This window comes from Charadrius vociferus, unplaced genomic scaffold (genome assembly GCF_000708025.1).
Source record: "Charadrius vociferus isolate BGI_N301 unplaced genomic scaffold, ASM70802v2 scaffold610, whole genome shotgun sequence".
NCBI lineage: Eukaryota > Metazoa > Chordata > Aves > Charadriiformes > Charadriidae > Charadrius > Charadrius vociferus.
In genome coordinates this window covers 1,513,758-1,541,467 of record NW_009646437.1, presented here as the reverse complement: position 1 = coordinate 1,541,467, position 27,710 = coordinate 1,513,758, and the positions used below count along the sequence as shown (strand labels likewise).

At 41.0% G+C, this 27,710-nt stretch overlaps 1 protein-coding gene across 1 annotated transcript in view; it reads right to left on the bottom strand.

Annotated features, from left to right (window-relative positions):
• The window catches only part of ALK (anaplastic lymphoma receptor tyrosine kinase), a gene marked incomplete at its 3' end in the record, with an annotated part of 222,125 nt that overhangs the window by 54,479 nt on the left and 139,936 nt on the right, over window positions 1-27,710 (bottom strand). The window contains exons 5-7 of the mRNA XM_009881980.1: window positions 17,630-17,761; window positions 9,569-9,700; window positions 7,975-8,075 (exon numbers count right to left, since the gene is read on the bottom strand). Coding sequence (XP_009880282.1) covers window positions 7,975-8,075; window positions 9,569-9,700; window positions 17,630-17,761 — 365 coding nt within the window. The remainder of the gene's footprint in view (window positions 1-7,974; window positions 8,076-9,568; window positions 9,701-17,629; window positions 17,762-27,710) is intronic.

The following is a 27,710-nucleotide window of genomic DNA, read 5'->3' as shown; positions in this document are numbered from 1 at the left end:
GCCAGATGGTAAGAGGCAATATCTACATGGTCAGAAATGAGAAAAGAGCAAGCCTTTGATAGCTATTACCGTAACACGAGAGCAAAAGCCGAAGCAATTAATGAATTGGAATGGATGCCTTTGCACACATGTCAGCTGTTTGAAGGAAAGACGTCGTTGGCATTAGATGTGGGAGATCAGCTCATTGGCAAAGTACAATATGCAGACTCTAATGAACTGGCTCTGAGTGAGTCGACTGGCACTGTGTCCAAATGGGCATTTTTGGCTGTGATTTCCATGGTTTCTAAGCTTCACAGCAGGGCAGTCCAGGTCTTTTCACACCTGCTGAAGTGAACCACAGCAGATGATGAGCTGGATGCTACAGTAAAGACTTCCGAATGGGGCTGGCATTCATTCTACAGAATACGGCATCAATGATGGCAGATGGTACTACATACATGATGCGTCCTGTAAGTAGTGCAGTGGCACATTTGGAAAACTATGAATCTGGGCTGTTGGTAGCATACCCCTAACATCATATATCAAACATATCCCTCTGTGTTAAACCAGCAGCAAAATATTCAGAAGCTAGAAACACCACTGAGAAATTAATTAAGCATTGCAGGTAGACATTGGCTCGACGGCACACTGCTTTCTGGCTTTAGAACCCACCATATCTGGTGATTAGCTGTTCATACGCAAACCCATTGACTCAGTAAATGAAACCCTCTAAACTGATTCGGGGAAAATTAAAGGGAGAGAGAGCCCATGTAAACATACAGCATATTGAGGGAAAACTTGGGTCAGATGTCCACATGCACTGTACTGCAAACACCATCTGGAAAGATGCCTTCTGAGAATCCCTTTAAGCGTCTGAATTTGTGGAATTTCTGAGCTGACAAACAGGAGACTCAATTCAACCAAGAAAGTACAAAAAAACCTAATCCTTATCAATATCAACAGGGCTCAGCAGGTTTAACAAAGAGGTGAAGAAAAACAAGAAGGGTAGATTTTCTAGCACAAGCTGCATAATTTCAAGACCACCTGAGAACTGAGACTTGCACTTTGCTTCCTCATGCACAAAAGAAATAAAATACCGAGAACCTTCTGGGTGAAGTATGGGCTGGCTTACACCTGTGAGTCTACTTTAATGGCTAGAAAAGTTCCAGTATGAACTAGTGCTTAGATATCTGACCGAGGAACAATGACACACACTCACAGCAGCATAAATAAAATATTCCTCAGCGGCACTCTGGGAGTTGCTGCTTCTTTTTCCTCCCTTTCTGAGTGGCAATGCCCCTGACTATTAGCATTATGGTCCTACCTGGCAAGAAAAGCTAGTTGTCCATCTTTAGCACAAGCAACCAAAAAAAGGGGAAAAGATAAACATGTTTCAAACAGGACTTGGAGTAAGGTATTTTTAAGAAGACAAGAGAATAGTCTACAGGCCTCCTGCTCCCAAGGAACTGCAGCAGTTGGACCCCACTGGTGGCTATTTTGCTACACACATCCCAACTCTGCACTATAGGCTTACGTCTTGTGAGACAGCGCATTATTTAGTTCTCATGCCCCCACCTATAATACCTGCTGAAAGGAATTGCTCAGAATTTTCCTGACCAGGAACTGTGGATTCTTGAGATATAGACATTGTTTTTTCTGAAAAACATGACTCTTGTCTTGGGTCTTCTTCACTGGACAGGAAACAGTAGAAGTTTTTTTCAGATGTGAATGCACTCACCCAGTAAATGAAGTCAGGCATTAAAGAAACTTGGAAAACATCTCATTGTTGAATAGAAACTGAAGCAACAAGTTGGAATAAGGTTTATACAGAATTAGACAATAGCTGCAGACACCTCTGCCAAGACTCAGTAAGTTTTGTACATGAATATGAACTACATTTGAGGCATAAAGTTTATCACATTGGCAATATTGTTTTTCTTACTAGAAATGAGAAATGGCTGCACACAACAGTACAAGCAAAGAAATCTATTAGGACTGCTCAGCAATTTAGACTTGGACTCTTATGAATAAGAAAGATGACCAAAAGGTCTTGTTCCTGTTTTTTGGCCAGATCAACAAATGTGCACGAGCAGTCTCTTTTGTAGTCTGCTGACACTTCTGCTTTTGCTTAGGACTCAGACATGCAAGCAAAAACCTTATGTAAATGATAAAATGATAATTAACTGATCTGATCATGTAGCTTTAAAACACCTAGGCAGGCAAGAGAATCTTGTATTTTTTATCAACAGATTCTCATCCTATTTATTCTCACATTATTTCTTACTTATGTTTACTTCTATAAAATCAAGAACCTAATAGAAGCACCTTCATTTCAGGAAACAAACAAACATAAAGACAACAACAAAAGAGAGAGAAAGAGCTCATAATTTTGCTGCCAGACTACTGTGGAATGACCAGGCCTTCAAGAAATGTCAGATATTATAGATCCTCCAATCCAATGACACAGAAGCCAGGTGGCAAAGGAAGCAAGAAAAGATAAAGACAGATACCAGTGAGTAAGCTGTGCAGATTTTAAAAACAACACTTTAAAATAGAAAAAGGATACTAACAACATTCTGCAAAATAAAGCACATGAAAGGCTGTGCTAGAGGCATATCTATGTTGCATTTTTCATGCTCATAAATGTTCTGAGTCAATGTTATTACCATGTACCCTTCTAAGTTATTTAAAGCTCAAGGAATAGAGGAGAAAGAGAGACACGCTCTGCAGGTGTCGGCATGGGGCTCAGAACGCACTCAAGGAATGATTTATATTATTGATTTACATGCTTTAAAAGAAATACAACACTTTTGCACAGAAAGGAGAACTGAATTAATAACCACAGAGGATGAAAACATCTTTATATCTATAAACCTGAATGAGAGGCCAAACTTCAACTATACTGTTTTACATCAACATATTGCATTCATTTTGTAGAGTATGTTTACATTCAAAAGGTAATTTCAGGCTTAAAAGAAGTCTGGCTCAGTTTAGTACTTACATAACATAATGGTGGCTTTCAAGAAATAGCTCGCTGAAATGTCAAAATGGCATCAGAAAAAGATTTTCATTATTTTAAACATGGTCAAAAGCACAAAGCTCTTTTACTATCACAGGAATCTGTTTTCATAGTTTTTCAGCACAACTATACCCTTTAAAACATTTGACCCAGGATCTAACAGACAAATGAAATAATCTGGTTCCCAATCACAGTGTAGTCCCTCTTGCAAAGAGTCACCTTCTTTCGTGGAGATGCATGTGATAACATTTAAGGCTAATTTCATGTTCATCACCATCCAGGCAACACCACCTCTGTTGTTATTTTCCTTCTCTATTATAGACTACACCAAAACTGCTTGCATGGCTTTTACTTCTCAGATACGGCGCTAAGGTCTATCAGATTCCCTTGTGCTGAGCAAAGTACAGCCTTTACTAAAATTCAGTGTCCAGACTGTTCGTGCTTCTGCAGTGATTTTCAAACAGAAGTAATAGTCATAATCCACCAGAAAATGAAATTTCAAAGAATAGATATAAATACTGCTGCCCAGGCAGGTGCACACTGTACCAAGCCCTCACTGAATGCGGTAGTCCTGGACCTGGTCTTATGTCTTTTTATGACAGAAGCCCAAACACTTTGGGAAGACACAGGTATGACTCTTATGATCTACAGGCACCACAGCCTCCTTCAAAGCCTGATGATGCAAATGGCAGGAAGCATCTCTGAAAAATAGAATGAAAAGCAAGTGAATGGACATGGCTCTGTACTTGTACAGCAACAACGCTGGGACTACAGGAGATGGGATAGTCTCTTTGTCCAGATGTGGGGGCCAGAATTAAGCCTCCAGCTTCCATAGTGCAAAGTGCCCCTTCAACACCTGCAGCACTCCTGTGTCAGCTCTCTGACATCTTTGCAAAGTACTGAGAAGAAGCTGGCCATTATAGCCTGGAAACTGCACACCTAGGGGCTATCAGCTGCGGCAAAGCAATTTAGTTTTGCAATGGGTGGTGTCTGAGATGACAGCACTTCCCTTGGACTTTAATTGCATTGTGGTTTCCTAGATTCCCAGACAGCCGTATAGCTACTGATGACATGCATATGGATTTCTTCTTCAAAATGAGGTCTAACCACCCCACAATCCTCTTTGCCCTGTCGGCCTTGTGCAGGCCAATTGATCCCCACCCAGAGGAGGGGAATCGCAGTGTGAAGAGAAGGGGGGAATAATGTTGTGCTTTATTGCTCAAGCTCTATAAATTCTCCCTTTAAATCAGGCCACTGTTTAGATTAATTCTTCACACTTTATGTGCATTCCTACGCTCAATTACATGTGCTTTGTTTCCAATGAACTTTTACATGTGGGTTAAAAGATTTTCACTCTTGATTACTGTGACTCAGCTTGGTTCCTGAAGCACTTCCCAAGGTTTCTGTTGTATCTCCCCTTTCTGGCTACTTCAGAGTAACGGAGCATCTCTTCATGGACTATGCATACCGCTTCCTGCATTTCCCTAAGATTTAGCAGAAGCGCCACAGTTTCCCTCTACCACATAAATTGGGTTTTAAACATACTGTTAATGGGGTCAATAGGCAAAGGACTTTACCAAATGTGCAACATTAAAAAGATAACAAAGACTGTCTGGACTGCAAACGAGAGATACTTTGAAGCCAGGACACTCTAGCCAAGATTTAATAAAACAACAAAAAGAACAGAAAAACTAACTGAACCAAAACCAAAGGGCAGCATCACAGACTAACTGCTCTGACCTGCCAAAAGCACTGAAGAACAAAGAAAATGAAAATATAAAGACGTTCAAAACAAACAGGAGCAAAGTGCAATACAAAGCTGTACACAAAGTGCAAGGCACATTAGGGCCAATTCTGAACATGTCTGGGAAAGTACAGGCTGTGTTTATTACTGTGTCTCCAGCACATATTTTTACCCTTATCTCATCTTTTGATGCATGTAGGGCAGTACAGAGTAAGTCAGGCTGCTTTTTCCGTTTCTGAGTTAATGAAGAGCCTCCCACAGGGCATAGGAAACGCTACGGAAGCACAGCCTGCAAGCAGCCCAGCACGCTCTAGTGACCAGCCTCAAGCTAGGGAGAGCACAAAGATAAAGGGTTGTGCTTGTTCTGCACTTAGTGGCAATATATATGCCAAAGATCATCCAGGCTCTGGAGTTTCCAAGTGCTAGCATCAGCACTATGGCAAAGAGCTGCCCAGAACCTCAGCAGCAAAGGTGTTTGGACCAGGCTACCCCACAAGTCTCCAGGCTGTTCAGTTGTCTCTGTTGCCAGTCTATCTCAGTGGAATATTAAACAGCCAGGCTGAAAAAAACAAGCCTGAAGCATTAGTAAACCCTTTATAGCTGGCACCCACTGAGGATTACTTGACTGCTTCCTCCAGCATTAAGTCCTGGTTCCATGGATATTCTGGCCAAAACCCAGAATCCTCCAGCCTGGTAAAGAGTACTGCAGCAGGTAATGCTCCTCACACCATGGCTGAGGAAATTAACTCCTGTGTATACCTCAGGCTAAAAAGCTTCAGTAAACAGCGGGTCTAGTAGTGCCCCAGAGCTTCCACATAGCAGGGAGAAAAGAGAGGGAAGTCAAGATCAGCAAACTGGGGATGTCTGCTGGCTTCCTTGTTGCTCTCAGGCCTTTAGTAAAGTCCTGTGCACAGAGCAGGGGTAAGCTCCACTGCCCCAGGAGGGGTGAGTGAGCTGAGTAGCCAGGGTTGGCTACTGATCTGAGTAGCCAGTAGCACATTCAGCCTCATCCCCAGCAGTTCAGCTGAGCCAGGCGTGTCGATACTGGGGTAGACAGAGCATACAAGGCAGAGGCCGGATGTTGAATGACAGGCTTAAGGACAGCATCCATCATTAATATATATTGGTGCAGGATGTGATTCTGAGCTGAATCTGTCTGGGGTACTGGAATCAGCTGTCAGAACTAGCCACCTTGTAAGTGAACGTACAAGGAGTGCAAGCAGATATCTAAAGGATCACATGAGCTGGATCAAACACAAGAGGGAGGGCAGGTTTATGGCTTGCTCTGACTGTGGAAGAATAAATGGTTCTAATTTGCACACACTTGCTGAGATCCCTTTGCCACATGAATCATGAGTGAGTTTTGTCAGTGGGATTTCAGTTGGCAGAGAATCTGTCCTGGTTGTGACATGCCAGGTGGAGCTGTCAGCAGTGACAGGTAGAAGAAAACTCATCTTTTAGTGCCTGAAGTCGCGCCAGTTCAATTGGGAAATGATTGAGGGTGAATAAATAGAGAACAGCATTATGGTATTTTCACAACCTCTTTTCTGACTATAATTTCACTATAAGGAAGTTTGTTGGCTCCTATTGGAGGAATAAGTGTGTAGGGGGGAATATCTCCTTTCTTCTCTTGTGTTGTGCTGAAAAGTTGAATTAAATTATTCTGCTCACAGACAGATTGTTCCAGTAAAATAGAATTTGAAGCCACCAGGGGCTCATTGAGAAGAGAAGCTTTTACACTATATGAAAAGGCAAGAGACAAAACCCTTGCCAAACTCCTTCACTCTTTATTACCGACAGCTGCAATGCTGGATGCGTCCGGATGCCTTTTAAGTGCCAAGGGGAGTGACGGAGGTGGGATGGCATGTGAGGAGATGAAATACACGGCAGCTTCTCCCCCGACAGCAAGTTTAATTATTTGCACTGTTGTATACACAAGAAAAAAATATACACATATTGGAAAATCATTCACTCTGATTCCTGTGTCAGGTGGATTATGAAAAACACTCGCTCTTGCTCGTCCATGGCAGAACAAGGTCTTAAAATATTCAGAACCTGCATACGCCTTTGTCACAGAAGGGAGAAAAAACAAGGTAGAGTATATTTCCTAAAGAAAGAGGGCATGAATATATCAAGAGAGCAAAACCAGATGCGCTTTGCTGTATGAACCCAGATACACAACAGAAGTGAAGCAAACCAAGCTTTAAGCCAAATAAACATTCCAAAGAACTTTCTAATGCATCCCTTCTTGTCCTTCCTGCATTTTAAGATCAATGGAACAGAGAGGATCTGATCCTTTTGTCTGTTCAGTGCTCAACCAACAAACACCAAACTGTGCTTTGTTAGGATCAATTTTCCCAAGTCCCACTGGCTCCAGCATCCAGGAGCTCATGTGACATTTCAGGGTGACCATTCAGGATGTGAAATTCTCTAAGTGACTAGCCATGGTTCAAAGTCTTAAGTCATTGATAAATCCTATCAGTGATAATATAATCTGTGAGGCTACAGACCAGAGTAAAAAGATGCAGACAGGTCGTCTTTCTGTAATCTGCTGTTTAAGGGTTAAGTATAAATGACTCAGAAATGCCAACCGTTTGTGCAGGGTTGGCAAGCCTTGATATACCTGCTTAAGTTGATGCCTTGCAACTGTCACCAGCTCTTCTGTTTGACTAAGAACCTACTTCCATTCTACATGAATTTCTCTCTGCTGCTGTTAACTTCAGTGCGCCTATGAACAAGGCCTACATAAGGATTAGTAGGCTTGAGGTACAGCACGATGAAGACCCGCCAGCTCAAATAGAAGCTGTGCTAGAGAAAGCATGCACCGTATTTTCTGGGCCACTCAGGGACAGTCTTGAAGCTATTCTTTCTTGGATCTTGCAAATACAATGTTTGTTCATGCAGTAAGCTTCTTCCTCTTTGCGTTTATGTAATGCTGGCTGCCCTAAATTTACAGCATATACACCTAACTATGAAGATTGTAACACATCATGTGAGGCCATACAATGAGGACAAGATACGCCAAGCTTTTCAGAGCACATTTTGTGGCATTTCAAGCAGCTAACTATAGCCTTCCCCTGCACACAGGGACATTACATAAGTATATTTTATAGATAAGCCATCAGAGAAAGTGGTTGCTGCCTACTGACCTAGTGCCTATATATGGAAACCAGAGTCAGACACACAAAAAATCCCTGTAAACTGCAAAAGAAGAGAGAACATTAGGACTTGCCTCGCAGGGGGAGTTCCTCAAAGGAGCTGGAAATGTAGTGCTGGTCATGACAGTGTTTGCTACTGCTGGTGCTTTGCTGGTGTTAAGGAGGAGTGCACAACCTGGATAAAAGAGCAGGAAGAAGGTCAAACTGCAGCACTCACCTTCTGATTTCAGGGTTTGTGAAACTTCCCCAGAACCTATGTTAGCTGACTCCTATTACAGGAGAATGCCAGAGAGCAGAAGGCTTTTTCAATTTATTAGGGGTGCAGCTCCACCCAACAAACATACTCAGGAAATACATTTAAGTCTGTCTACCTTCCCCCTACAGTATCTTCTGTTCCTCCATGACTTCAGATTCATCCTCCTTTCAAGACTGAATAACAAAACGTATCTTTTATGAACGAAAAGTGACTTGGAAGAGAATATTTCTCTTGGCCAATCCCAAAACAAAATACAACAATGGCAAATACCACCAGAGTAATATTAATGCAGCTGGAGGCCTCTTTGTTCCTTTAATAATTTGTTGTAACAAGAGGAACAAGGGCAGTAGTAACACTAGGGTTTTTCCTTGGCACTCTGCATGAAAAGGTGCGTATTTGCACTGTTTCAGCTCTGCCCTCCAGCTGAGGACAGTACCACTACTTAGAACCCAGTTATTTGGGCTTTCATTGAAATTGCCTCTACAGCATAGACAAATCATGAATCAGCAGGGCTTTATTGCCAGTTCCCCACAGTACCCTCTTTCTGGCTCTTTGCCTTCACGTTTACCTATGCTTCCATCACTTTGTGGTCTGTAACACTGGGCGCTGAGCTGTCAGACAGCATAAATGCATCGCAGCCTATACCAGTTCACACAAAAGTAGAGAATCTTACTCTTCATGTTTAACATTGGATCTAACTTTCTAAAGCAATGTTGTGACTATATACCTTTAACTCTGCTGTTATTATTGTACCCTTTTAGATGCTCTGTGCCTCAACAATAAATGCCTCCAATGATTCACATTATTGCATTAGGAAAAAGCTTATCCTACCAGGTAGCCTGTTTGCCAAAACTCAACCGGCAGTTCAATGGTTCAAAAACTCAACCAGCAGTTTAACGCCCAAGGTATAAACCTTCAATGATTTGTATGAGAAAGATTAGAAATGAATTACTAGGACTTGGCTGTAAGAACCAAGTATAGGGTAATTATATACAGAAGTGGAACTCAAGGGACAATCGAGCAAAGAGAAGAAAAATTAGCAAATGAGAAGGGGAAGAAAGAAGCAGAACAGAAACAGAGGAAGTAAATAAACTGGGAAAGAAAAAATCAGATCAGTATGGAGGAGGGTCATGCAGATCAATACTTGGTGTGAAGTTGTTTAGAAAGGGTCATACTCATATCTAGTGTCAGTTGTGGAGACCTGAAGTACCAGTCTATACCCTCAAGACAGAAAGTGAGCAGGACAGTCTTTTGCTCAGAGCACTTAGAGCAGAAGGATGGCGCTTGTTTCACCGCAGGTTGGATATACATAAGAAAACATGCCTTGTATTTTATTCCTTCTCCACATCATTTGTGTATCTTGTTTACTCTCCACTGTTCACTCTCTGCACTTATTATTTACTCTCACACACCTTCTATTGAAGGAAAACGGTTGTGCTCCGGGCTTCCAATCCGCCATGCAGAAGGATGAGACACAGAAGAGCCCTGCATCCAGCCACAGTCTCCTTCTTCAAACGAACAGTAAAAGCCAGAGGGAAGATTTTCTGCAAGAGGGAAAGACACACACACATACAGAAGAACCCAGGTGAGCTGAGGAGAAGACCCCTGGGCCCCAGAGAAGTTGCAGTGACTATTCTGACCGGGTTGCTCAGGCATGCAGGCAGCCCTGCAGCTACTCAGTCCTTTTGTGTGGAGTCATGCACGTGCCTGACCATGGGGAGAGTGGTGGCAAGGGTAACAGCTCCCAAACTGTGGCTAAGTGACTCCCCACACACTTTGATGTATCCAAGTGAGAGGCAACATCTCAGTGTACACTATGGGGTCTCTTAAATACCTGGCCTCTACAGGTCCACAGGTATAAACCCAATCAGGGTTACACCTTGGAAACGGCTTTCCTAACCACTGCTTCTGCACCCCATGGAAGGAAATCTTGGAGAGCGTTAAGTTCCTAACATGATCCCCCTCCCTTACAGTCTAGGTCTCTAGTCAGCCCAGCTCAGCAATTTGACCTCTTCTCTCTGTGAGCACTGATGCGGTCTCAGGTAAAGTACTGAATCATTTTGTGTCTCAGGTTTTGCACCTGTGGATCTGTTTGGTGAGATGAATGGATGACAAGAGGATAGTTTATTTTAAGCCATACTTTCAGGCTTTGAAGCCCACTCATTCTGTCACTGGCTTGTGATTTCAGGCAAGCTTCCAGCTCTAAACAATAAAGATAAATTAGCTTTTTGCCTTTAAATTAACCAGTTTTAAAGTAATAGTTATCTCATTCAAAGTAGAATGTAACTTCATGCCTTCTTCATCTCTTCCTCTACCTACATTGCAAGTTTGTCTTACAAAGGGTGCAAAGCACTGCTCCTCTTACCCTGAGCCATACACTTTTATCACCACAGGTGAACATCCTCTACTTGGCCATGAATCATGTATTTCCTTAAAAACTCAGGACATAATTTTCCCACCATCCTCAATACACACTCACTGCCTCCTTAGTTTCTACTGTAGTCTAGTTCTACCTTTCCATTTCTCTTCTTCAACATGAAGCCAGACTCTGTACTTATTAAGTAACCTCAGCAGAAAACAGACCTTGTAAAACGCCATGGAAAATCACAACCACTGTAACATGATGTTCACTTATAGTGAATTACTAACAATCCTTAATATAGATTCCGCACCCACGGTGCAGCTGACAAGTCTGCCAGCTATCAGAAGGCTTCTCAGTAGTAAAAGGGCACAAACTGAGTTTTATGGGGGAAAAGTTTTATGGGTGGAGTACAAAGCTAGCCTGGCAGAAAAAGGTGCCCTTTTAATATAGAGTTACGTTAGGCATTAAAGATGCCAGAAGAGAAGTCAGGAAGAGCAGCCAGTCATTTTACCCTACTATATAGGCTTACCAGTCCTTGGGGCTGGCAGTACAAAGCCCCTGAGTACACTTGTTCAGTGGGGATGGTCCTCCCAATAAACCAGAAGAACTGCCATGATGAACAGATGCAGCCGTAAAAGGGATGATGATATTCCTGACTTCTCAGAGTTTGTACACCCTTGTGTACTCAAATCTGTACTAAAAAACAGTTTAGCCCGTATTTGTTTTCTCCTTCCCTGTTCCCCTAAACTTCCCCTAAAACTATCTTTGTTTTTTTTTTTGTTGCAGGTGGTTGTTGGGTTTTTTTTGAAAGAAAGTAAAGAGAGACAAGAAATCTGTTTAAAGTTGCAAGATAAAAATAAAATTTCCTGTGCAAACACATTATAAACTCACATATCCAGGAAATTAGTTTTTCCTTTCAACTGCTTTTCAAAATCAGAGTAAAAATTTCTTCAGTTACAAAATGTAGGACAGAATACAAACTCCTAGAGCAAGAGGATGTGCTGGTCATCTGATTGTGGCAATTTCATTAGCTCCGCTATGAGAAGAGAAGGCTCTTGAATTCAGATTTTGTTGTGATTCTTAGGAATTTTTCCTTCTGACTTCTTCTAATTTTGAAGTGAGGCACCAGTATCCAAATCCCAGATCATTCAAAATGTTTAAATATCAGCAGAAGCCCCTGGCTGAGATTGCAGGTCAAATAAATACCTGCTCACAGTGCCTTAGCTTTGACTTACACACCTCAAAATGTAGTTCATTGTCAGTGGCACATTCACCTACTCCTTGGTCTACCCAGAGAAAACACGTGGGGAACACCACAACTGCAGTGTCTAGACCACGAGTATTTGATTTTCCAGGAGCCTGAATCACAGCTCACTTCACAGAGGAAATCGAAACAAATCTTACTTCTGTGGCTTTTCAGTAGGGACAAATTTGAACCTGGAACCTGACATGGAGGTGAGAACCACCTTTTACTGTAATTTCTGCAAGCACTCAAATTTATTATGAAAACATCAAAACCCGTACTGGAGTTCAGGCTTTTTCAAGTTTTTCCTTTTAAAAAAAAATCTCCAAATTCATTAACCCTAGTCTTCAAATGTGGATCTGTTAAGCAGAGTTGCTTCCTTGTGTTTTACCCCTCTACAGAACTTGATTCTATTTCATTTTGCAGCCCGAGGCTGGGTTCCAAAGAAAATGACAAATTATAAATGTGTCCTGAATTCCTACTGAAACAGTTTGGCTCAGTGTCCAACTGAATTCATTTCATGGCCATACGCTATCTAGGATGATGTAAACAAGTCAGAGCAGCAGGAGGAGTCATCTAAGTAGCAATCCCTGCCTGGAGGCCAGAAAAAGCTCACTGTCGATGAAAAAGTAAGGACATAAATAAGAAGCTATTACTTTCCCAGAAAATTTCATTCCTCCTCCACAAATTAATTTTTTATGAATTTTCAGATGTCCCATGCACCGGATGCCTTTTCTCTGCTGCTCTTTCTTACTTTGAATACATACAGTACCTACAATTCCACATATTGGTACTCCACAAAGAGCTCTTTGGCTAGTACTTCTTCATTGATGCGTAATTCTCAATTTTTGGAATGTTTCTAATTCTAACTCACATTGCTGCAGACACGGCACTGATGAGGGTAAGTTAATCTGACTTTATTGGAAAATCAAGTAAACGCAGGAGCAGGAGTAATGCCTGTTGAAACCTGCCATGTTGGATATTATTATTAGTGACAGAAACCTCAAAAAATTTAGACCTTAGTAAGATTAAGAGGCAGCTTGTGGATACAGGACGGAGAATACAGTAAACCAGTGAGACTGGAGCACTGTGAGAATGTAAGAGTCTGTGCTTTCATTTGAGTGATGAAGTAGAGAAAAGCTGTAGGGTGTTAAACTTCTTCCTAACCAAATATTTTCAAGCCTTCGGAATGATTTAGATTTTGCTTGAAAGGTAATTAAGTTCAAGGTTTTTTTTTTAACTTTAATGCAGACTTTTCATCCTTTAATAGCAAGAAAAATTAGCAACTGGCATAATTTATGAAGCGGATAGAGCATGCTCTTGATTCCAAACTAGGTGTAAATCAACCGGATACTATAGTTTAATCTTTTGGGTGAAATTCCCGACATATATTATAAAAGACACAAGCATAAAAATCTACGCTGGTATGTATGGACCTGTACCAAATGTAGGAGGAAATCTAAGAAGGTAAAAAGATCATCTACTCAAAAAACTTAAAGAAGCACATGAATCTTAAACACGAGTTTGTTTCAGTGGCTGCCTCTGTGCTAGAAAGTTGGTCTGCCAAATTCTACCAGAAATGAAGCATAAAAAGGGAAAATACTTTTCAACATAGTCAACAAAGAGTTATCCTGTCATGCCAGAAGGCTTTGCTGAGTTCAGAACTGCCAGAGGTTAGAATTTGTTGCTAGATGTACAGCTTTTGATCAAGAAAGCAGCAAAAGGATTAGTGTATTCAAGACATGAACCTTAAGAGAGCACTGCATGGCAACAGGTTGCTACTTCATCATTTTGCTCGCGGGGAGACTCTGCTGGGCCGTATCTGTCACTAAGACATAAATGAATCCAGTGGTTTCTTCATGCATTTTTGCCTGGAAAGTAAACTGGCCCCTGTAGAATTAATTATCTATGCTTTTTTGGTCACTTGCTCATGTTATCACAAATTCAAACTTTATCGGTTCCTATTCTAGCTGCCATCTGGTCTTTTGACAGATGCGTGTGTGCACTCCTCCAGCCACATAGCACAGCCTGAGTCACTCCTTTCACTAATCAGATACTAGTCTTCCTTATCTCACCTGGCAATGTGTTTAACATCTTTAAATATTCAATGAGGCAAAGAGTGAAAATCACCCTATAACCCAGTGGTTATGAGATTCATTTGAAGGATGAAGGACATTACTTTCAATCCCTGTTCCAGGTAAAATTTATAAAATGTGGAAAAGCAACCTCAGGAGAGACTTGAGTAACCCCTTCTTCTGAACTAGACCAGAACTCCAGACCACGATCTTGGAAACTTTCCGTGGAAATAGGAAATACATGTTCAAATTCACTTAGGCAGAAGAAATAATCAGTCCTGGGTGAATCCTCTAAGTTCTGGGTCTCTAGGTAATAAATATACTATCAACACCTCCATTCTTCTTAATTTTTTTCTTTTTTTTCAAATATATCCATTACTTTCCTAACATGCTTAGACTGATTAACCAGTGTTTTCCCAGGCTGCATTTTTTTGGTGAATTTGAGACAGAAAGTAAAATAATTTTGGACTAGCCAAAAGTATATGCACTTTTTGTTCAGTAAAACACTTATTTTTGCTCAGACTTGCTGCCCTGCAACAAAAGATTACTGAACCAAAATCCAAGATATTGTTAACTAAAAAGAGGACAAAGCTACTGAAACAAATTCTCCCTTTCTGTAAAGCAGAGTTCTTCCAATCCATATTAGTAAATAATTTGAGTTTTCGTCTCTGTCTTGTACCATACCAGCTATATTACACTTATGATTCTCTGCTACAATAAGAGGAAGTATGTTTTTTTTTTTGCAGTAAGTTATAATCCATAAAAGCATGAATTTACTAGCAAAGACATAAGAAGACCACTATCTGAAGTCTTAATGTGTCTCTGCAAAGTATGCTTCTGCAAAGTAATTTCCAGTGTGGCATTTCCATCAGTCTGTTAACTCTGTATGTCTGATCCCAAATCAACACAGTTCGGCATCTAATTCCACATCTGCCTCTTTGAAGCTGTCTTTTGCTCCTGCAAGAATATTTGATTATGACTCAAACAGCAACATGCTTTTCTCTAGGGGTCATCCCTCTCTGATTTTACACTCTCTACACAGACTAATTGGTTGCATGCAGAACAAGCACCATGACATTTCATTGGCCATTAATAAGTAAAGGGATGTTAACAAGCAGCTGGCGTCAGAGATTTTTTTTTTTTTTTTCCAGCTAGGAAAGGAACAAAAATCAAATGAATAGGAAGAAGAAAAAAAATCAGTACCTGCACAGCTAAAGGACTGTGAAAGGAAAAATACCCCATCAGCTTATTGAAGCCTAAAGACAGAAGCCTTTGATTAATGGTAATTTTAAAAGCTCCCCCCTCAGTTTTGAGTATGGCTACATCTTTTTCTGACAGCTCTTTTGTGTAAGCAGAAGCATTTGGGAAACCCCTTTCACTGCTTTATATATCTGAATCACTTTTTGCCACACTTGCAAAAAGCTGATGACAACATCCGTGTTGCTCAGGAGCAAAATGACAACTGAAATGCTGAAAGATGACATATGTTCTGTGTTGGGCTGCCATGCAGATGTAACTGACATCTAAAACAGCATATCATTTCTCTGTTTTATATAAGAAGTCTTATGCCAATAATATTCAACACAGCAAACAGGCAAAAGCAGAGGAATCAGCCACTGAACTGAGCAGGCTTGTGAGTGGATAAGCAGACATACCCACGACTTGAGCTCTTGCTAAGGCAAGCCACTGTTTTTTGTTGTTTGGGGGAAGATGGTGCTTTTCAGGCCTTTTGGCTAGGAGTAAGAACTCTCATTCCTAGTACCTGTGGTTGAAAACAAGCCGTGTGGTCTTCTCCTCAAGCTAGCTCTGCTAAAGAGGCAGTTAAGTATGTTCTGCGTTTTAGATTTTCTCATTTACATTGTCAGAACATTCTTTGCTGACACAACTGTAAGTGCTATACTGCTTTATGCAAATAGCTAAAGATGAATGCTGCACGGAGGGGGAAAAGGCAACTGAACCAACCCCTGCAGAGAGCATATGCGAGAGAGGGACCGGGCACTTTGCCAACTAGCTCATCATGGATACAGGGTGGCAGCTAGGGGCAAAAGCTGAGCCAGCCTCCTGATGCGTGAATATGGACAAGATACCAGCCACAGGTGCACCCAATGTTTGAAAATAACAGGTAAGCATGTTCCTCTAGGCCTGCCCCATCCTATGGTGGCATTTAGTTTGCACCCATGATTGGTACAACTCCACCTTGTGAGCTCTGCTGTTCCCACTTGTATAGACAGGATCACCCTCAGAAGGCAGAGCCATTTCTAGCAGAAAGACACAACAGTGTATCTGGACATACAGTTGATGGTAAATAATATGTCTTCTCTACTTCCAATGAAATGAAAATGCATTCAACCTACTGATTATCATAATTTACTAGTTGGGTTTTTTTAACTGAAGTGTAAAACACAACAGAAATAGCATTATGAAGTTTTAGAGCCGTTTTAAAGCTCTTAAGCAAAAAGATTTCAATACTACTAATATGGAGGATTATTGGTGCCAAGAAGTTGCAAGTCCGCAGTGATGACACTGTTTATGTGAAAGTGAATTTAATGTTCACCGGGTGTGTGTTGTTAATGAATACAATTTTAACTTGTAAAAACATCTAACATGATGGAGAGGCATATCATTCCAAGCTTTTAACTAGTTTACTAGATGATCCCAGATCAAACCACTGTTGTCCACACCTATAAAATCTGTAACTTTATTTCTTTGTTAGCAGCAAAGAATTGGAATTTGCTAGAAGTTGTATATTAAGTTTATGCTAGAAACAGCAAAGGTCTGTTAGTCTAGACATCAACTACATCAACACAGCTTGTTTGAATTACCTTACCCAGATTCTCCCCTGCTCTAACTGTTGCGTATGAAAGCTAAACTAAGAATAACTGCCTCTTCTATTCCAAAGGCTTTTGCTGGTTCTGGTATTTTGGTCAGGGAACACATTTTTTACATATCAAATCAATGCAGTTCTGTTGACAAAAGTCCATAGGCTAGATCAGCTGTAACACATACACTTTCAATCAGTAAATTATCAACTCTCGATGATTATTTTTCTTGATATATTTGTCCTGTGGATAACCACACAGCTGACAATCCACCACTCCTAACTATCTGTAGACTGGCAAAGGGGAAGACGCTGGAGGTAGAACACGCACAGGTATAGAAAAAGAGATAAGGCATCTTGAAGACAGTTAAAAGAAGGTCCTAAAGTATCTACTTTATGCAGCACAATTACAAAGTATTCAGGCATAGCAAGTTTAGAAAACTCAGGCTGCTATCTATCTTCTGCTGTGTTTTATTAGGCTACTGACTGCTGAGGAGAGGATAGAAAACATAAGAAATTACAAAGACAGAGGAGTTAGTCAAAGAAAAGCTATTGGTTCTACTCATTTTTCATCTTAGAATTTTTCTCCTTCCCCTCCCTTCTGCCACATGCTGTGGTACATTTTTGATTAAAAGCTCTAACAAACTATACATTTCATAATTCTGTAAGGCATCTAGCTATTCAGGCTATACTTCCTTTGCATTTCTGATCAGGACTTTGAGAGAGATCAATGCACTAAGAGGATCTTAAGAACATGCTGCAGAACTAATGCAGGTGAGTACAGGAACATATCAAATGGTCCGCTCCAGGCAGACATCCAGAGAAACCGCATGTGTTATCATGTGTTATGGAGGATACTGGTCTTTTGATAGCACTGAATTAGTCTATTAGTGCTAAAGTCTTAGGCATCAAAATTAAAAACAATCAACGCTTTTGGAAAAGGAGGATGCAGCCTGGGGGTTCAAATTTACTCACTGCACATATCTCCCTCATCTTCTCCCTCGGCGCAGTCCCTGATAAAGTCACATGCCTGCCCCAGTCTGATTGCCGTTCCATTCCAGCAGCTGAAGGAACCCTCCAGAGCCATTTTTGAGCCAGAAGCAGATCCTAGAGAAAAAGAAAACAAAAACCACTTTGGATTACTGAATTGCCTTCCTCTCAACCAACAGGTCATAGGGTCCTGGATAACACTGAAGGGGATAATACCTCGTGAAATCCCCTCAATCCAATAATTACTTGATCAAGTAATTATTTTGTTTGACCAGTTTAATCTTGTCAAATATCCAACAGTCTATCTAACAGACAACTTCAGTTCCCCAGGCACGTCTGGTGTTTTAACTTGGAAGGTATCTTTCACCCTTGAAAAGAGGGTTGAAATCCTGCAGCCTGCTCTGTGGTACTTCTCAAGAAGAACACAATACACATCATTGATTTTTAATTGTATGTCAATTTACGGCTAGACTGACAGTCCTAAAGACTGATATCCTCTCTGTCTAGCTCAGGAATAACATGGCTATATGGTCTGGAAAGAACACAAGCTTTCATCATGCCCTCCTAGCAACATGTATTACCTATGACTTGGATGTATCACATCACATTCTCTCTGCAAGAGAGAAAACAGTCTGATTTCTGCTTGTAGTTTTCTTTCTTTTCTATACCCACTCCTGCTCCCGCACTCCCCTCCCCGTGAGTCAGGGAGCCCACAGCAGACTACATCTACCAAGATACAAAAATCACTAATTCATTTTACCTATGCTAAGCAGCAAAAGGCAGCTAGCAATGTGGAAAGGAGCCACCTCTTATGAAATGAGGTCACTGAACATTACAATTAGGAGGCCAGTATCATCCATTCAGAAATGATCCTGAGTAATGAGTCCCTTAGCACTGTCCTTTTCTGGAAGCACTTGATTCCCTTGACAGCTGAGAAGTCAGAGATCATCCAGCCTGATGGGTATCATTTTCCTTACCGTAGGAATTCTCTCATCCCGAGTCCTTTGAGAGTGGCGAAGTGAGATACTTAGGACAAGGCCCTTTTTTTTTTTTCCCTAAGAGACACATGCTCTAGATCAGTCACCTGGAGGAGGCAGGAATTAATTCAGCAATGTCCTACAGCCAGTATGCATGGAGGAGGCTAAGCTCAAGAAGTGCCAGAGCCCCTTCCACAAAAATTTGGATGTAGATGCAATTCACTGAAACCTTCCTGACTCTCTGCAGATGTGCTTCCAGTCACTTCTCCTAGAAGGCCAGCCTAGAAGTACGAAGAGGTCTGTGCTGTGAATTCTCCGCTGCAACAACTCCTGCTCTGTCTCATATTAAATGGGTAAATGCTCAAGATTAAACCAAAGCCTCTGGGCAGAGTGAGCCATTGTTTGCCTAACTCATCCGTGCTTGCTAAACAGCACAGCTACATCATATTCCCTGGTACTACAGGGAGTTGGGAATCACTGGTGATTCAATTAGATGTGCACTTGATACTTTTATTTATATTGCCTGCCAAAACTAAAAATTAATGAAGCATGTAGGAAAACAACCACTATTTCTCTTCAAGCTTATTTTATGGCTCAAATCAATTCAGGAGTAGGGGGAATACATGCCAAATCTTTTTAATAAAGGACCCCGGCTCCTGAAAAGGGTGCTCTATGTTATTGTCAGCTCCATTTTTTTGACTGCCTTAGAGCAATTCTGGCTTGTTGCATGCAGGCTGCACAGTGCCCTTGTATTTCAATCAGGGTCAAGGCAGGACTACAGAGGAGAGCTTTGCAGAAAAAACAGACCAAGTAACTCAGAGCTGTTTGATGACAATTTCTGCAGGCCCGTTGGTAAGGGTTTAAGGCAATAAGAAGATATCTCCCTTGGCTTTGCTATGCTCCTTGCAAAAATGCACTCTTAGAGACACCACTGAGAGCCTTCCCTACGCCAGATGCAAAGCTCTTCACACATCACAAGCCAGACACAGCAGGCTCAGGTCAGTGTGCAAACGGATGCTAGAAAGCTGTAAGAAGTGACTCTGGTAACTCAGTAGGTGATCCCTTCTCCTAAGGGTATGCAATGAACCCGTATGGCACCGTACTGCTGAAAGTATCACCTTAAGAAAAGTTAAGAGACATGGCCCAGACCACTTCCACGTAGTAACCTCATGACACTCTTTGAAGTCTTTAAGTCCTACTCAAATTCAGAAGTACTTTTGTCCCTCTGAATTACTCCACAGATCGTTTTGAACCCCACGTCTATTCCCAGCTCTCACGTCCCCCTCAGTTTATTTGCAATCTTTTCAGCAATGTCCACGTTTTACCCCAGCAGCTGCTGGGATACAACATGCACAGATTCAGAGGAGGGGGTTATTGTAGCTAATGGAGTTGTTCTGTTTACTCAATTCATTATAATTTTGTAAAGGCACTCAATTTTCCAAGCACATGACTGCATTAACACCAGTTATAATGGAACCAAGGCATTCAAGAGCACCTACTGTCTTCCCGGGTGTCTTTGTTGCAGCCCAGGAGCACAAATCTCCTGAAGTCAACCGACTGTAGTATTTAAAAGACGTCAGGTGCAACTAGACATCAAGCAATTCCAGGAGCTTTTCCTCCAAAACAAAGCAGCAGATTTGCATGCTCATTCACCTCTGCAGAGCTGGGGCCCAAATTAGCTCAGATTTGCATTAGACACGTATATACACGCTCCTTGTATAGGTTAGAGAACAGAAATAGCAAAACTGCAGCCCGGGGAATGGCTGGGTTCTGAGAAAGTGCATGATTTATTCCTGCCTCCTTTTTGCTTGCTTACTGTGTGCACAAAGGCAAAATTAATTGGATAAAGGAGATTATTAACTAGTAAAACAAATAGATAACCAAAAAAAGCTCAAATACAAATGACCCTTTAATGGGCCACTTGATGCAGATGTTTGCATCCAAGCTCAAGGAAATTTAATTTTTAATTAAAATATTTTATAACAAAAATAGACATTTCATCTCATTTCCCAGCCCAAATCACTCCTGGCAAGGTGAGCCAGAATGACCTAGATCATTGAGTCAAGTGGCCTCAACTCACACACAGAAGATGGGTGAGGAAAGGAAAATGAATGTACCAAATAAGTATCAAAGTAAAATTTGTGGGAGACATCCTTTATATTTACAGCAGTGTTTATGTAGCCAGTGGCGTTCATAAATTATAGCAGTCATTAAGCTGTACCATGGCTGGCTTGGAGTCTTATAAATCATTATTTAAACAGCAACATTAAACAAATGGCATTTCAGGCTCTAAATTGAAAGGAGAAACAAACAACTCCTTGGGGAACAAGTGCTGACTTTGTACCTCACAGGTACTGCTTCTGAACATAATCCAGTCTTGGCAGTGTTCAAATCCAGTACCAGACGCCGGACACAAATGACAGCCCGGGCTCTTGACTGCCCATGCTTTTGGACTTGGTTTCCATGTAGCAGATCAGCATTAAAGGGAAAAATCATGTGGCTTAGCCTAATGCAGCATAAGCAATTTACTGCTCAGACTGTGAGACCAAAGGGGATGCACTTCACTCCTCAGCAGACTTTCTCCAGCTTGCATTGCCTCTTCTCTCCTCCACCCTCCCTTGATCAGCAGAGAAACTGAAGTGCCTTGGCAAGTTCTGGTGAATCTGTCTCTGAGGAACGTGGCCAGAAAGTTCAACTTACTGCCACCACACTCGTCCAGGTGGGACAGAAGACTGAAATTCTTTCAGGCATTCACAAAAATATCCCTTATCTTGCAAACTGGCTATGTTGCTAATTATCATGCAGGATTAATCAAACTGAACATAATTATACCGTCACGTGTTACATTCAACTTCTCAAGCTGTAATTTTTAATGCTACCAAAAGCTTTTGGGACCAACACAGTCAGGTAAAGTCCTCCCACTCAGCACACATTAAAACAAGAGAGCTTAATAGGACAGTACTTGGTTGTTAAAAACCCTGTCATTTGTACTCTGCAAAAGAAGATGAACAGAAACTGCAAACACCCAGGATGAATGTACACCCTCGTGCATGTTTTACCAAAAAGCAGGTGCTCTCTGGGCTATCCCTGAGGAGTCTGGCTGGACACAACTGAATTGACTCCAATGGTCCTTGGGGCAGAACCCTGTACACACACAAGGTGAAAAACTACCATTTTAATTGCATGTATGTACTAAGAAATACCTACCCATGGAAATCCACCATGCTTATCTCATCATATGTGCTACCCTTCAAAAACGAGAAACTTCGCTATTATTTAATTACATCTCTTAAAAAAGTATTTTCTAATGGGCTAGTGCTGCAGTCTAACATTTCTCCACTAAATGCCACTGAAAATCATGGATTGTGCAACCTCACAATGCTTATCTGTCACATATATTTGTCATTAACTTCTCAATTTCATCTGCTCCTCCTTTGGTTTAAGTTCAAGGCCTTGACTCAGAGATATTTTAAAAGAGAGTACTTGGGGGATTTTATAGGTTGTGTGGAACAAAGAAAAGCTGCTGTCTAGCTATAAAAGGATAGTGAGAATGCTGGGGAGTTTCTGATTATTGATTTTTCTGTGACTCGCTATTTCTGATGGGCATATCATTTCTTCACTCCAACCCTCCAGCCTTATAGCAGCACTGACATTTGAAGGCTGATGGATCACTTGGTGCTGAGGATAGCCATATCCCAGGACAAAGCAAATTTTCTACTGATATGAGTCATTAATACCCATGCTTCCTTCATTAGAGAAGTTGGAAAGTGTGCAATAAAGGTGGTAGGAAAGTGAAAGAAGAGAAAGATGAGTTCATGTTTAAGGGAACTGAAGCCACCCTTGGCAAATGGCCATTGAACTCCAACGTGATTTAGGGCAGATCACATAAACCAAAACGTTCCCAGCAAGCTAGACTGCCCTCGTTTTCCAGACACCCACCCCAGGACACCTGTACTCAGATCAGCAGAGAAGCCAAGCGATCGCAGCTGCAAATGAGACCAACGAGAGAGATACTTGGAAAACACAATGTCCTCAAAAAACACTTTGAAAAAAGATTGACTCCAGGTTTCTCACATCAGGCAGCCAAAATTAGTCAACGCTTCATAATTTCTGGCTTTAATCTTTGTAACAGCATCGTTACTGTTTCTGTCAGTGCCTAAGGATGCAAGTGAAGCCACATTTGTAGGAGGCGGCGATCTCTTTTTATTAGACTGCCTGATACAGGCAGAAAAAGCAGCCCATGTTTGTATATGCCTGAAAGCTTGCCCATTTTTCCAGTTATATAAATTGGCTTTCATCTTCGTATTCTACTTCCTACATGTAAAATGGGAATAAACTCATCATAAGAGCTCTGTGATGTTCATTTCATTAACATTTGTAAGGAACCAAGATGTTATGATAACAGAACCACAAAACGATAAGGAAATTATTTACTCTGTCTTCACAGTGCAGTTTGAAGAAGTTATGGCATAAAATGAACAGGGCCACATATTGGATGAAGGTAGGACAGTGGCTAGTAGGACAGGAACCCCCTGCCCTGTGCGCTAAGGGAGGAGTTCCCCCACAGTGAGCTACTCTAAGGTGAGAAATCTTGCTCAGTAGAGCCACGTAGAAACAGAATTTTGATTTCACAGAAAACGTCAACATTTCAAAATGTACTTAACCATAAAATAAAAATGTCAAAATTCCTCACAGAACAAAAATTTCAAAACCATTCGGCACTGGAAATACTGACTTAAGAAGTTTCAACACGTACCTAAATATTGTCATAAACCCAAGAAATTTGAAAACATTCGAATTCAAAAAAAGATAGGGAAGGAAACTCAAGTAGAAACTTACTGTTTTGGAACTCGCTCATGCCAATAGTTCAGCCCGTTCAGTTCTAACATGCTATCCCTCTCTGCTGTCGCCGCTTCAATGTAGGGAAGTTATGCTTAGTATACGCATTTTAAAATGCCTGTTCCTTCAGCCTTGCCTAATGCCAGGATGACTTCTTACACCAAAGAAAGCTTCGTAACACACATGAGGAGCCGGCACTTGCTCACGCCCATGTTTCTGTAGCATGAACCTTCTACAGAGCCATACAGCATTCAGACTCGCCAGGCCCTCTGTGTTCTCTTGGAAATGCTTCTGACCAGGTCTAGTTACTTTTACTTTTCCTATCTTTTGACTGAATGACTTCCCAACACTAACATTGGTGTGATGTAGCATTCCTGGATTTTTACAGCAACAACTAGCTTCCTTAAAACTATAATGAAATAAGAATGTGGAATAGGAAAGTTAGCTACATGTCACACTTTCTCATTTTTCAATTAGGGAAGTTGACTGAGGATCTAATATTTATCTTCATAGCTCCTGAGACAGCAAATAATTGCTGAGCACAATAAATGACATGATAATGTTTTTCCCTATTAATCTTGCACAAAATCTAGCTGCTTTTTTGTTTTTGTTAGGGCTCACAGTAACACATATTTTTTCCTGTGATTTGCTTACTGATCAATAAGCAGCTCCAACAGCACAACCAAACATTAACAGTAAGCAAGTGAACAGCAGCAGCAGCAAATTTTATAAAGGAAGTATGATTTGCCAGCATGTATTGGTACCTACATATTCTGGGGTATCTACAAAATGGAACGGGGCCAAAAGAGGCAGAAAATTAATACTTTTTCCTGAATATCTGTGACACACTGTGTTTACATAGTCATTGGATTTTTTTTTTAATTAAATCTAGCCCAGCATATCTTTAAGGTTTTCATCCCTAAATATGAACATCCTGATTTAGAACAATACAATGGGATAGAATAATTTTGTTTAAATCCTTTTCTCTCAGGTACCAGTTGGGTAAAAAACCCAACAAAACAAATAACCCCCCACCTCAGTTTTCATAACTCTCCTAAAAGTAGCGATTACTGTATTTGTAACAGTAAGCAACTGGTTAAAAAAAAGACCAAACAACCTTTTCTTTTGTGAATTTTTCAAAATACAAACCTTGGAGAGGGAAAATAAAAAGGTCCAACTTCTATTATTAGCTCTGCCATTCCCATCAGACCTCTCCAGGTCTGAACAGACTTGGAGACCAGCTCTTATCAGCCAGCAACCTTACCCGTGGGAAACACCGGCCAGACTGATTGCTAGCTCACTGGAAGATGAATGCTGCTTGCCACATGAGGCGGATGCTGACAAAATCATAAGGTGGTTAAGATCTCTAAGCTTATTTATAGACAACAGGAGAAGATTTAACACGGGCCCAACATCAGACATGGAACTGAATATGAAATCAAAAACCAAGGTTACTGGAGACAGGTCATGAAAACTGCGCTTCCAAACTTCATGTGTGCTTTTTTTGGGTAAACCCTGAGAGTTGATTAGATAGGAAATACGTGTAATTTGTCACATTTTGCTTCCTAAAAGGCTGGGTTCAAATCCACTTTCAATTACTCAAGCATATTTTATCTTTGCCTGTTCAGACTCCCCAATTCCAAGCACAACGAACATTGCCACTACACATAGTGGATTTTTTTCCCATTCTTATTTCTTAAAAATGCCACATCAAGAGAAACATCAATAACATTTTAAAGATGAGGAAACTAAGGCACACACCAACCAATTTCAAATAATGAAATGAGACTGTAAATTGCCCAAAGCAGACTAACTCTCTGACTGTTATTCCAAACTCTACCAGTTGGACTGAAGTTGAGTGGATCCAAGAAAAAAGCAGCGGAAAGGAGAGACTGGAGATGATTACTTGGCTCATCAAGAGCTGATTCCGTGCAGGTCAGATACAACCTCTCTCAGAACCCTGCAATAGTAGCATGTCAATGATCTCTAAGTCAGGCACTTTTAGCATGGCCAAACCAGCCAGAGGTACATTTGTATGCCTTGTCATGAAAAACACAAATAGAGGTATGACACTTAATTGTATTCAAACATCATTTTAGATAGGAATCATATTTTTCTTTTCTAAAATGCAATTCTGCTTCTATAACTGTTTAAAGCAGTATCTCTTCTTTAGCTGTCAGCAGTATTAAATTAAGGTTTACGGCCTTACTGCAGATCAGTTGCTGGGGGAGATGGGCAGAATATCACAAATCAGCACAATCAGGAGCATGCGTATGTGGTCCCTTTCAGCAGGGCGCAGTGATGCATCCTCACATCCCAGCCAAATGCTTTACTGTGCAAAGCAGTGGCCCCACAGTGGAAAAGCAATACTCGTTCCGCGTAGAAGCAGAAGCTTGATGAGGAATAAAGTTTCACGTTGTGCCCCTCTTCACTGTGCCAACCTCTGCGAAACTCTGCAGTTGTGCAAGCACAACAAATTGTTGTCAAGGAGCTGATTTCCACTCTGGAAATTGAGCAGCAATACCTCAAAACCTCAAAGCATAAGCAAAATGAAACTGCACATGAGCACTTCCTGCGAGGGAAAGCAATAGTATTGGTGACACATAACAGGTTTGCCACTAGAAGGGACTTAATGTGGACAGAGGCTACCCAGCTTTCAGTTCTAGTGAAGCAAAAGGAGACACTGCAGTGTTACCCTGCCTCCATACATCCCTGAACATCAGTATGTTGGTGGATGCTATGACTCACTGGTGACTCTTCCAGCTGAATGCACTGAAAACTGCCTACATCTCAGTGCTTTGAAGCCAGTCCAAAGGGATGGAGAAGTAGCAGTTCTTTGCTCATGTATTAGGCTGTGCTTCGGGCCTTGCTACACTTGAATTAAATTATCCCAGGAGCAAAGCTGCTGAAGGTCAACGGCACTCAACATCAAAAAAAGCCTGGAGAAGGACTCCTTCCTGGAGTCCCTGTCTCTGCCGGAGGATCTCTGCTACCCCTTGAACATGTGGAAGATGTATGAATTGGGAATGTTTACAGAAAAAAATGTCAGCAAAGAACACAGTCATTATCTCTGTGTAAGCCAAGGTATGCACTGAAGATATTAGGGAAAAAAAAAAAAAACAAGAAGGCATGACATTACAATTCCAAGACAACCACCCAGGTTTCAGACAGTCTCTCTACTGTCTTGTGGCATGCTGAAAGACGCTTTGGTTAATGCTTTCCATGCAAGATCTCTTTCCCAAACACATACTGAGTTGCAGAGAGAATTATAAGAGTTGACCAATATCATTACTCAGACTTACCATGCCCTGAGGATGAAATGCCTGGGGGTTGCTAGCCATAGTAGAATAACTAGACAAATGTTAAATAATATTAAAATGGCTGTTTCATTATTTTTAGTACTGTGATAGGAATCTTATTAAAACATTTGCTATATGTAAAGACAGATCAAGGAAACAGAACATGTCTTGCATCTCTATGATTCCAGGTTGTCTTTAATTTGTTTATCCTTCAATGAGTAGACTGTGCCATCAAACTCTTAGATTTCACACAATTACTTAGAACTGACAGTCATTTCTTTTACAGTTCTCATCTTCAAATTTGGCAATGTAAAATGTATGACAACCCAAAATATACATCGACTTTGACAATAGATTTTCTGCTGAGTGCAAACTCCCCTTCAAGATTCTTCCAACCCCTCTTCCCCTCATTTTGCTAACTGATTCGGCTGGCCATTAATTAATTTCCTAATGATTGTCCGCAATAGTATTAAATTCTTACAAATTTGCTACTGCTGTTATTATGTAAAATGCTCCTCCCAGCTGGGTAGGTTTCAGCAAAGTGTAACACCTTGTTGACTCTAGATAAATCTATTTATACAATGCAAATGTACCTCTTCCTGGCAGACAAATCCTTTATAACTGCAAAAAGATTCATTACACAAAAATAGAGAAGTAGGAGGACATACAGCTTACTGCTCATTCTTCATCGAGACCAAGGAAACATAAACATTTGGGTACAAAACAAGTAATAAAAAGAGAATATGAAACAGGGGTTGCTAGCTCCACTGCAAAGTCAATAGGGTTAGTTTGGTTTTGTAGCAAACAGGGGTAGTACGTTAACCATGAATAATTATGGGAAGGTCCAGAAGGAGGAGCACAGTACATGGAGATGACATACAAAACCCAACCCAGCCATACATGCATAGTATTCTGACTGATCTGGATTAAAAAAAAAAAAAAAACCCAAAA